The following is an 11,998-nucleotide window of genomic DNA, read 5'->3' as shown; positions in this document are numbered from 1 at the left end:
TTTGTGTAGAACTTTTCACAATACACACAATTTCAAAGCAGCTTTAAAGAAACTCATAATATTAATGTTTTTAATACCTAAATGCCTCATATAGTTCACATTTAGAAGGTTAGAGCAGTTTAAATTTGGCATTGGAAACCAGATGTTTTCTATCATGGACCATGGTGGGGACTTTCCTTTGACTTAGTTTTCAATACAGATCTAATTATACCGAATTATTCAGTATGTTTACATGCAATTATTTTTAGTGGGAAACAGCATAGACAACCTATATTTCCCTTCATTCCTTACTGTCCTTCCGATTTTGTCTGCATCCTATACAATAAGACATTGTTGAGATGAGCCTTGGCCTCTGTTTTGAGGATGGCTATTGACTAAAGAGCAATTAGAGGACTTGATTGAGTGGTGTGTGCGCGTTAAACGCCTAAAAAGCTCATTCACTGAACCCATAGTCTGGCAGCCCATAAATGTCTCTCTCACGCACACACACAGACACTCAGACCCAGAACTTCAGCAGCTGCAGCCGGCCAAGTGTGGTTGTATAACACTGGGTTTCCCCCTCCTGATTTCCAGCCTTGATGTAAACCACTGCTGAAGCAAATTGGATTACACTAGGAAATTTGCAGTCACTCACAGTGCAAGCAGCATGTGTCAGAGGAAGCGGGGAAGATGGATTCTATGAATGAGACAGTGTTTATGATGATGTTTTTCCAGATGGTGCAGAGTATATGTGTGTAATATTGTGATGTGTTTCAGACGGTGCAGAGTGTAGCATCTGGGGCGAGCAGCTGATTGGCAGCCTGCCGGAGGTAAAATGGGCCAAGCAGGTGCTGAGTCTGGCTAGTGAACTGCAAGAAGAGTGTCTGCAGATGATTGTTACACACCTGCCCCAGGTCACACACACCGCTGCCTTCCACGATCTCCAAAGGGTACGACCAGTCGACGATGTTTAGGCACGAGATATAAGATGTCTGGTCAGCTATGACAGTCAGACGCGTCCCGTTGCAGAGAGAGGAGTTCACACGTGACCCTGCACTACTGAGGAAGGTGTGCATAGCCGTGCGGAAGTGTGTCACTGTGGACAACTGCTGTGACCTCTTTACTGCTGTGAACCGACTGAGTGGTGACCCGACTGAGGTAGACTCTATCACAGAAGATCAAGCCAATCAGGTGGAAGTGAAGGTAAACTAAGAAACAGAACACTACAAGCCGGCATTTAATTACAACACAGATCATTTAGTGAATGAATCATTTATTTTTATTGATCCAAACAAGACGGCGTCCTATATCCACACAAAACAACGGAAAGGGCTAATTCTTTTGAAAGAAAAGCATTTTAGGTTTCCGCAAATATTTATCAAATTTTTATTTTGAATATGATTATTTATTTTACAGAAACAGTGTTTAAAAGAAACCCTATTTAATTGCAAAAATATCAGTTGTTTTCACATTGCACTCATAGTTTGGATTTTAAAACATCACATCTAGTCAGACGGTCATATGTGGTCTAGCAACAAAAGTTTAAATATTTGAATGCACACAAACCTCTGATCCGAAAATTCTGAATACGCATAAGGTCAGAACTTCACACAGCTCCCATACTACTCCCCATCAGAAGTGAATGACTTCCAGTTCGCTGTTTGTCAGAAATTAGACACGGAATGCAATGGAATACCTCTTATTATTTATATCTCTTATGCAGTGGAATAAAACTCTTTCATCCGTAACTATTCCTGTATGCAGTATTTTATTATATGGTTACACAGATTTTCATTCAAACATTGTTTTATTAAGCAATCCGGATCAGAACTGCCTGTTCTATTTTAGTCAATATAAAGCAGATCTGATTAATCATTTACATCTTTTGTATTGATTTGCATACTAAAAGACGGTTACTTCCATATTAACAGTACATGTACATACATTTACATAATGTTTTAACTTTTGTAATCGGACTTACCTACAACTGAAATAGGATATTCAAAGAATGGACATACAGAATAGTGGTTGGGGGTTGGAGTAAAAGTTGATGTAAAACTAAGTGGGATTTGAAGTCATTACTTTTTCATAAAGAATTTAAAACATTTTTATTTATTTTTTAATTTGGAATAACATGCACTACATTATTATTTCATGTTGATTTTAATCTGTTTAAGGGTTAGTTCATCGAAAGTTAATTTTTTCGATGAACTAACCCTTTAACTGCATCTTTGGTGTAGTTATTAAAATACTGGAATAGATTTTCTGTGCTTCATCAATGAGAATGAGAACATTCTCTCTATTTAAAGGGGTCATATGACGTTGCTAAAAAGATCATTATTCTTTTATATTTGGTGTAAATTCTTTAAATATGAAAACATACTTACAAGTTGTGAGTCAGAACAGCCAGCATTGTAGGTTCAGGAAACAGTCCTCTGTTAAATGCGTTCCAAACACACACAAATATTTGAGTTAAACTGTTGTAAACAGTGTTGTAAATACAACATAACCACTGATTTCTAGTTGTGTCTTCTTTTGGAAGACCAAAACAAAATAGTTTTGCTTTCACAACGAAACACACAGCGTCTCCACGACATGGCGGCGACGGCAATAATACTACAGCGAGAATAAAAGTTACGCCTTCTTTCTTTGCGTAAACATTTGGGCGGTGTTATGCAAATCTTCCCACACAGTGATGTAGACATGTGGGGGCGTGTTTAAATGAGGTGTTTTAGGAGGGCGTGGAAGAGTCTTAACTTTTATAAAGAATATCTCTTTAGGTTTAAGACTTTAGTCTTTGCAACTTTATGGATCTTATCTATGTATAAACAGCTTGTAACACTGCAAAGAGAAAGGAAAACGTGAAATTGCATCATATGACTCCTTTAATGGCGTGTGTATAAGGCACTTCATTTGATCCTTAAACTCGCCTATATTGTACGTGGCCAGGCTGGATTAAAGTAATGTGACACTACAAATAGAAAAGGTTATGGTTAAAACCTCCACCTCTCGTGGCTTGGTCTCATTCTGTCATTTTCTGTTTTTCTTGATTTCTCTCTGCCCATCTCTGTCACTTCCTGTCTTTTTGTGAGTTAATTCACATCCCAGGGGAAATGGCAGAATGGATTAATCTGAGAACGACCAAGAGTCTGGGTGTGGCCATGTCTAATCTGGCTCTTTGTCCATTATAGAGGAAAGCGGGGAGGGACAGGGGGAGAAATGGTCTGTGGATGGAAAGTAGAATAAAGATGGTTATTTTTTAATGAACATTCGGTGCAGATGGCGGGAACAGAGACGTCTGCTAGTGACATTATCCATTTAGCTGGAGAGGATCCTGTTAAGGATAGAGGGAGGCAATGGCGATCGGTCGCCAAGACAACCAGCCTTTGAAGCAGCTGCCGATTCGCTCCTGTTCTCCTGCTGTTGTATCCTCCCTCCTTCTCTCTCTCTTTTTCTCTGACTGACTTGCTCACCCTCTCTCACTCATTCTGTCCCTCCGGTAGCCATTCAGACGTGAGCTGTGTTCGCTGCGCACAAAGCTCTGGACCTTCCTGCTTCAGTCCTTCTTTGCAGTGCGGCACACTCAAGGATGGGACGCACTACAACACAGATAAATACTCGCAGGTAAGCAGAGGAAGGAGAAAAGGTAAGAATCTAGCAATAGAAAAAGAAAGAGGACTGGAAATGTAAACAATGTGGGAAGATGGTAAAGAGAGAAAAAACATAAGAAATGGTCAGCTTTCAATAGAGGCTCAGTGTTCAAAACCATGCAGCAGTCATGTTCATGTGTGGAGGAGGAGGGGAGTGTATTTTTTTTTTTTTGCATGGATAGTGGGTAGCCAGTGCTAGTGAGAGACACCCCAATGGATAACCTCCAGCTCCTGTCAGTCCACCAGCACAACCATCAGAACGGATGCTTTGAACATTGAGAGCTAGAATACAGTTGCATCAAAACATTTCCACACAGAGGGGGTTGTGGAATTGGGTTCACGATTAGATACAATGGGTTTTGTGTTGTTGTATTCTGCAGGTGGAAATATATATGTTAGCGCATTAATTATGCATTGCTTTGGGTGTCATGGTCGTGCTGTCATTCTGATTTCCCTCACATATGTAAAGGCATGCAAATGCAAAGCTTAACACCGTGCAACAGCAAACACAAAAACTCAAGCTGCATTCTTTCACCGAAGATATTTGATCTATGATTTGGTTTTGGACGTTGACAGCAGAGAATTCAGAGCTCAGTTGTATTGCAGAGAAGGAATCTTAGATATTTAGTTATTTTTTTAAAGTTTCTTTCCATGCTGATTTAAAGAATGCTCTGGATAAGCTGTGAGATGATCAAAGGCTAGATCTGCGCTAAAGGAGTATGAAATCAGTTGTTCTCTGCAGAACTGCACTGCCACTTTTACTGATTGGGGTTGTTGTGACTGATTGCAAGTCTGCAAGTATTTACATGTCTGATTGAGGAAATGTTTGGCAAATGTTGATTATGCATGAGTGGATGTTATAATTTAACTGAAGCTGTCTGTAATCTAAAATTAGCCTTTACTTTCTTCCTCCCTCCACCAACCCTCTCAGCTGCTCTTGATAAAGGAGACTGTAGACGGTTTGGAAAAAAAACCTGTGCTCACCAGCTCTCAGGTAATCTTTTATTCTGTTGCTAAACTGTGAAAAAACGATAGGCTATATACAGAAAGTTTGGCCAGGTTGATTAATCAGCCAATATTTAGTCATTTTGAGGTTGTCTGCGTCAAATAATAATCAGAAGTAATATTTTTTATATTCTTTTTTTTATTATTATAATTATTATATTGAGTAAATATTATGTAAAAAAATTTTTTTTTTTAAAGTAAATTCAACAGTCCTATTTGCTTTCATTAAATTATAAAATGTATCTATCTGCATTATTTCAGACATTCTGCTTTCTAGATATCTATATCAGCATCAGCCATTAAAATACCCAATATTGGTTTACCACTATAAATAAAGTGACTGGCAAAAAATATTTCCTTAAAGAGATGGTAAATATTTGTTCGCTTTTTTTAGTCTTTATAAGACTCCTGTTCTTTAAGGATGACAATCATATAAGATCTGTATTACAGTATTCACTATGAATCTTTAAGCTGCTGTTGTCAGAGCTCAACAATAAGGATGGCCTTGTAGCCCATAAAAAGTAAAAAATGTGAATGTTTCTCTTTCTGACACATTAATATGCAATTGTTTTCGTGCCAGAATATAGATATGAACTACTGGCTTGACAAGACCAGTTGAAAAAAAAAAAAAAAATTACTTAGCTTTAAAAAATAATATGTATATATGACCAAGGTGAAATGGATAAAGAGACCTTGGGCTAAGGAAAGAGCTGTTCTTTTTTTGAAGAATGTGCTTTTTAGCTTTTAATCCAAAGATTCTGGTTTTGTGCTATAGTCTTATATGTCTGAGATTACTGTATCAAATGGGTTGCTGATCTGATTAACAATGAGCAAAGCCATCACAGTCTTTCTTTCTCTCTCGGTCTCTCTCCCTTCTGCAACAGAAACCTACAAAATGCCTCTTGGGCACTTCATCTCCATGTGATAGCCCTACTCATCCTTCTATTAAGGTATCACAGGGTCCACGTGCTTCCCCTGCAAAATCTGTAGCTGCAGCATCAGGCACCATGAAGTCTGATGCTCTAGGGCCAACAGCTCACACGGCTCCTGGGAAAACAAAAGCTAGTAACAATGCCTCACTCAGAAGTAAAAGTGATAAGGTTAAGCCAACTCAAACGCCAGCTAAAACCAAGACTACGTCTACTGTTAAACCAGTGTTGAATGGCACTGCCGGTGGTGCTCCACGGGAGAATTCCACCACTTCAGGTGCCCATGGTTCACCCACAAGGAAGACAGTGCTGGACAGGAAGCCAAACCCAGGAGCAAGGCCAAAGTCTTCCTCTGCTGGGTCTGATCTCTCGGCAGGCCAGACTAAAGGAGTAAAAGTGCAGAGGGACACAATGTCAGGGAAGGACCTGCCTCAGGAATCGGCCAGCAATGCTCAGAATACCCCATCTAACTCTGGCAGCACCTCACCAGACAACAGTGCTGGGAGTCCAAGAAAGAATGGCCACAGTACCCCGACAGGTAAATTTAACTTGATTCATAATTACCTTCACACCACATGTCACTTAATAAAACTCTACTAAATCTCAAGTTAGTCCTTGTTTTACTGTGAAAAGCCAGAGCCAGTAAAATGGTTTGAGCAGAAAATCAGACCTGAAAGAACTTTTAAATCTGTGTAAGTCAAGTAGATATCCTCGGTTTCTCAGATTAGCTCCTTATATTTGAGATAACCCACTCAGGTTTACTCTTCTGTCCCTGTAAGTAAAAGTTAATTTAATAGTATGATCTGTGCTTCAATAAATGTTAGGTAATTAGAAGAGAAAAGGAAGGATGGGGAGAGAAGGAATGAACTGCAGTTGAGAGGGTGAGAAAATTCTGAATCTTGAAATCCTGATAAAAGTGTAGATAGCTCTCCACTTTTCCCTGCTCATTAGCTGGCATCACTCGGAGAGTCTTTGCTCAGCAGAGTAGGTTTTAGCAGGGTATGCCAGAGTTAGCTCGTCATTAAGCTGCTTAGCACTACTAAATTTGTACATGGCTGTTACCTTGCTGGACAGTTCTTAAGGATAAGATCGCACAGAAGTTCTGCAGGACACATACCAGTTTACAAAAAGGTACAACAAATATCACAAATCTTTTTGTGTGTGTGTGTGTGTGTGTGTTGAGATCAGGATTGTGATGGATAATGCTCTGTTTAATTAGATTAATGGGCTATACATTAGACAAAATGTTTTAAATTATTAGCTTTAAATACTTTTTAGTAACTATATTCTGTATTGTCAACATGCAATGCCATTTATTAAAATGTTGTCTTGTTGTAAAAGCTCTATAATCCTTTTAAATTGTAGGTCTCAGGTCAAAACTTCAAGCCAAGGCAACAACAAAATCTCCTCTGACCAAACCTGCTCAAAAAACGGACACTGACAAGACTAGCAGGTGAGTTGTTCTGTGAACAACCAGGCTGGGATCCTCACACTTGTACCACAATCTCCACTTTCTTCCATCTGATAATCTTTGGTTCTTCATCGTGTTGTTACAGCCCCTCTTACAAGTCAAGCAAGACTAAACCTATCATAACCAGCCGTGCAATACCTGGAATTCCTGCATCCCGCACAGATCCAAAGAGCAGAAGCACCGTGTCAGGCCTTTCAGAGAACCATGGTAAGTAATACTCAGACTTCAGATCTAATAATAATTAGGAACTAATAATTGAAGGAACTAATAAACAGCAACAAGTTCAAGTTGTGTATGTTTCCTCTTTTAAACAGCTTCATCCAGACCTGGATCATCCAGACCTGGTACCTCTAGAAAGCCTGCCTCCCCAAGAAAAGAGGTAGAGAAAGATATATCTAAACCTGCAACTACAAAGAAGACCACAAAAGCCATTCCTGAATCAAAGCCCAGTGTCAAAGCTTCCACGTCTTCCTCCAGGCATTCAACTGCTGCCCCAAACAAAACAGGACCTAAACAGAAGGCTGCAAATACACTTCCAACAAAATCATCTCTAAAATCCTCAGGGGCAGTCAAAAACCAATCCCCAGTTGCCTCTAAAAAGCCAGGCATTGCTGTGAAAGATTTGGTATCCAGCCCTAAACATTCAGACTTAAAAAAGGTCACTCATCAGTTGAATCCAGCTTCTGTTGATGGTGAGACGAGAAGCAAGCAACTGTTTACATCTTCTCTGGAGAGTTCCAAAGTTGTTTCTTCCCTTGAACAGCATTCACTAGTCAGCCAAGCTTCACCAGACCAGCCAGAAGCAGTCCCCAAGGTTATATCAGCAACTTCCACTAAGGTTCAAGATATGGAGAAAAGCAGTGATCTAGTGAGTAAATTAAGTAGCAAAGAGATGAAGACTAAATCAGTAACTCCGGATATACATACATATATTTCTGGACCGAGTGAGGTAAGCAGAAATAAATTGGCCACAGACAATGCCATTCCACCAAATGTCACAGGACCAGACCGAAGCCTCAATTCCTTAAACTCTTCAAAGGACTCAGACCTCCCTCTTGATAAACCTTGCAGTCTAGGGAGCATTAAGACACACCTAGAGGACTCATGGAATAGGCTTCATCCCCAAGTTAGCCCAGAGTCAGAGACTGGCAGTGCCACTACTTCTTCTGATGACATAAAGCCACAGTCAGAGGATTATGATGCTGGTGGCTCGCAGGATGACGACTGTTGTTCCCGTGAGCGTGGGATTTCAAAGTGTGGGACCATGCGTTGCCCTGACTTCCTGGGTCGCAGCAGCAGTGACACCAGCACACCTGAGGAGCTCAAGATGTACGAGAGTGCGGCTGGACTTTGTGTGGAAGTACGGTTCAGAGGACAAGAGGTAGAGACTACAAGTGAAGAAGAGGTAGGGCATCAAAGACCACGATCTTGGATTAGAAAGGATGAGGTGCCAATGGAGGAGGAACCTTGTGAAATGGACACTACATTAAAAAACTTGAAGGGTGTCCCAGACCACCAGCTTTTCTCCTCTGAAGAAGAAGAAGAAGAAGAGGAAGAGGAGACTGAAGATGAAAGATCGGAAGTTGAGGTGTTACCGAGGAGAGTGGCTCCCCCAATTGCCGAGCCACCGCCACTGTTTCAAGGTATTGTCAACCTTGCATTTGAAGATCCTGCAGAACAAGAGAATGAGCAACCAGAGTACCATTCAGCTTCCAACTTCCGTCGCTCTGTTTTAATCTCGGTGGATGAGTGTGAGGAACTTGGATGTGAAGAAGGAGGCGCCCAGACTGTGACACACCAGTCAAGTCATTCCTTTACACATGGCGATGTCTTTGACAGTGAACCTCGCAATTCTCAAACAGACTACTGCTCCCAGCAAACCACAAACGGAGTGAGGGGTAACCATATCTCCAACCACCAGGAAAATGAACAGGAGCCCAAACCCACGGTATTCCTGACAGAGGCCCGGGGATCTCCACAGGAGGATAGTGCATGCAATCATTCAGATGCCCCTGTGCAAGACAAAGACGCCAGTGATGTTCCTGCTCAGGAGCGCCCTAGTCACCTGGACCTCCGGCTGGTGGAACAATATGGCAATCTCCAGTCCAAACATATAGACAGCAGAAAAGCTGACTTGTGGCTAGACTTACCTGAGCCGCAGCTGACTGTGAGCTCACCTGCACACTCTCCATCAGGTAATGTATAATGTTAGAGCCCATCTCCCCTGACTGCAGCCTCAGAAACACCCACTCACAGTCTTCCATCCTGACCCGTCCAGCATAAATTTTCAGACAATTCCTTTGACTTCCAGTCATCTTCAATGGGGTAAAGCTTGACAGCTCATTGATTTCGATAGTAGCACACTACTGCCTCCTCTTCCACCTTCCTTTTTTAAATTTCTATCCTTTGCAATCTAATATTTCAATAAGCGATACACACAACTAAACTGCCTTCTCTGAGGCACTATGCCCTAAATAACTCAACTAACAAGTTTACATGCATACAGTAAAATATATATATGTGTGTGGTTAAGTCTGTTACGGTATGTGGCATGGCTGGGCAGTCACAGTTGTATCAGTGCACTTCTCAGTAGATTTTTTTGCTTTGTTTTGTCATTATCCATACTGAATAGTAAGCTTCTTCCTCATAGACCAATATGTTGACTTTTCCGTAAGATATATATTTATACAGTGAGCTAAGTTTCCTTTTAATATAATACACATAAAGGACTACACCTTCTGCAGAGACCATGTTGTTTGGCTTCGTCTGTTAAGTCACCAAACCAGGAAATCTTGCATGCTAATACTGGGTTTTGTTATTGATTTTGTTCATTTATGAAATTCTATCTATGTTTGTATCCATTTTTGTGTTTTTGTTTGATATATTTCTTTATTTCTCAGTCACAATATATCACACCATTTTTTAGTTCTGTAGTAGATAACCATTTTCTCAACTCTAGATTTGTATGCTGTAGATTTCTGTAGAACTAGTCATTTTTCCTGTATGTTGTGTTTCTAGAAAAACAATCTCAAGGTCCTCATGTCTCTTTTTTCACACTAGTATCATGATAACAGTCACTGTTAAAGGTTTTTTTTTTTTTACAAAAACTGTTTCTTGCCTAGTAAAGCAATAAGCACTCTTTTGCCAGTATGGCCCTTATATTTTCAGTGTATTTTTAAGTTAAGACTTTAAGACAAATTAAAACACTATAGAATTCATCTTTTATATTTGAATGAAACTTAAGTTATGCTGAAGATACAGTGGCTGGCAAAACATGCCTTTTACTGTTATAGCACTTGTGAACAAAAGAGACTTGGTGTGGGCTTTCCTCTGTGCATCACCTTTATGGCAGCTGTCCATCCTTTTCCTAAATTCAGAAGTTGCTCCATTGATGACATGGAAGGTCAAGAGTTGCTCCATTGAAAACTTTGGATTTGCACATCTGCTGAATTGCAATGCATGTGTCAATGAATCGAATCTTGATTAATAAGTGAAAAGTGCTAACTGCTTAAGTATATTTTTTTTTCATCTGTTTAATCTTTAAAAGGATTCATACTTCAAGTTTGTCTTAACTACATCATGGAGGACAGAGTTGCACTAGGGGTGTTTTTGTACATACATCACTTGAAGCTAGAAACAACACGTCTTCAATAAAATTCCTTTTTTTAAGCCCACTTAAGAATAAAACAGTTGGTCATTGTGCAGTATTGTCAATTATTTTTAGGGGACTTTGATGGTTGTGACGCATTGGCTCAAACCTGCACACATGACCGGCGGCCATCTAAAGCCCTGTCTCCCATTTATGAGATGGACCTGGGAGCAGCCCTTGAACAAAGCATGGATGCTGACAGGAGCAATGATCCCCAGCAGCAGGAGGCACATCAGGAGGGTAAAGGTGTGGAGACAGAGGACAATACAGAGGAAGTGGACAATGAAGACAGTAAGTTTGCAGAGAAAGACTGGAGTCTGCTTCGACAGCTACTGTCTAACCAAGAATCCAATCTGGGCATCATAAACTCAGTCCCAGAGGATTTAAACCTTGCACAGTACTTGATCAAGCAGACGCTGTCCTTGTCTCGAGACAGCTTGAATGAACAGGACTACTTGTATCACGAAAAGGACACATTTAAGCGCTGGGCTGAGCTTATTTCTCCACTGGAGGACTCCACCACCAGCATCACTGTGACCAGCTTCTCTCCCGAGGATGCTGCATCTCCACAGGGCGAGTGGACCATCGTGGAGCTGGAGACACATCACTAATGGGCTGTGGACTGGAATACAGCCAGTGTTTTTATATGACTCTTTGGACTACTGCATCCTTTCTTCCTTTCTTTGGTGCTTATTTGTTTTGGGGAGAAAGACAGATCAGTTCCCACTTACGTTAACCAAAGTCACATGTCAGGGTATTGGAGTAATGACCTCTGTGCAGTTGTTTTGCATGTGGGCTATTTTCTAAGTTATGTTGTTTACTTGATGGGTGTTGCTTGAATCTTTGTAAAATACCAAAAAATGCATTTTCTTGTTGCTCTTTATGTCTCTGAAATATTACACTCCCAAAACATTTTGAACAGAGTGTACAGAGTAAGTGGTTCTGGTTTACATTGATTGTTTAAGACAATAAAAGCTGTGTTGTTTGAATTTTGCGGTCTTGTCATGACTGATAACCAAACAAACGAGTTTGGTTGGTTATATAAGGAGTTATATAAGAACAGTGCCATGCTGTGTTTTGGGTTCATAGAGTGTCAAATGTATGCAGTATATAAGACAATTCTCAAACATCAGTAAATGTTTTCACCCTTTGTAATAGTTGTGTATACAGTAAGTGCATCAATTTCCCTCAGTTAGCAAAGATGGACATTGAAAAGGACACTGTAGAATTTAAGGACAGAAGAAAGGTTGCCCATGCTATGAATCAGTATGTTCTCCAGTGCTCAGATTAGCTGAGTGTGACACGAAGCACTGAA

The 11,998-nt window shown here is 40.4% G+C and overlaps 1 protein-coding gene across 1 annotated transcript; it reads left to right on the top strand.

Annotated features, from left to right (window-relative positions):
- Nucleotides 1–3,119: 3,119 nt before the first annotated feature.
- Nucleotides 3,120–11,672, top strand: LOC128015519 (BTB/POZ domain-containing protein 8-like). Its single transcript, XM_052599399.1, has 7 exons — nucleotides 3,120–3,603; nucleotides 4,561–4,623; nucleotides 5,519–6,101; nucleotides 6,929–7,016; nucleotides 7,120–7,241; nucleotides 7,349–9,229; nucleotides 10,759–11,672. Exons 3-7 carry the CDS (start codon nucleotides 5,642–5,644, stop codon nucleotides 11,292–11,294), a joined length of 3,087 nt encoding a protein of 1,028 aa, XP_052455359.1. The 5' UTR covers nucleotides 3,120–3,603; nucleotides 4,561–4,623; nucleotides 5,519–5,641; the 3' UTR covers nucleotides 11,295–11,672.
- The last annotated feature ends 326 nt before the right edge of the window (nucleotides 11,673–11,998 follow it).

This window comes from Carassius gibelio, chromosome A6 (genome assembly GCF_023724105.1).
Source record: "Carassius gibelio isolate Cgi1373 ecotype wild population from Czech Republic chromosome A6, carGib1.2-hapl.c, whole genome shotgun sequence".
Lineage (NCBI taxonomy): Eukaryota > Metazoa > Chordata > Actinopteri > Cypriniformes > Cyprinidae > Carassius > Carassius gibelio.
This window is presented reverse-complemented; position numbering and strand designations above follow the sequence as displayed.

Bases quoted from the DNA above. Each gene is read 5' to 3' on its own strand.
- LOC128015519 (XM_052599399.1), top strand. From the start codon at position 5,642: ATGAAGTCTGATGCTCTAGGGCCAACAGCTCACACGGCTCCTGGGAAA. The intron at 7,242-7,348 runs GTAAGTAATACT...TCTTTTAAACAG, and splicing joins AGGCCTTTCAGAGAACCATG to CTTCATCCAGACCTGGATCA. The intron at 9,230-10,758 runs GTAATGTATAAT...AATTATTTTTAG, and splicing joins ACCTGCACACTCTCCATCAG to GGGACTTTGATGGTTGTGAC.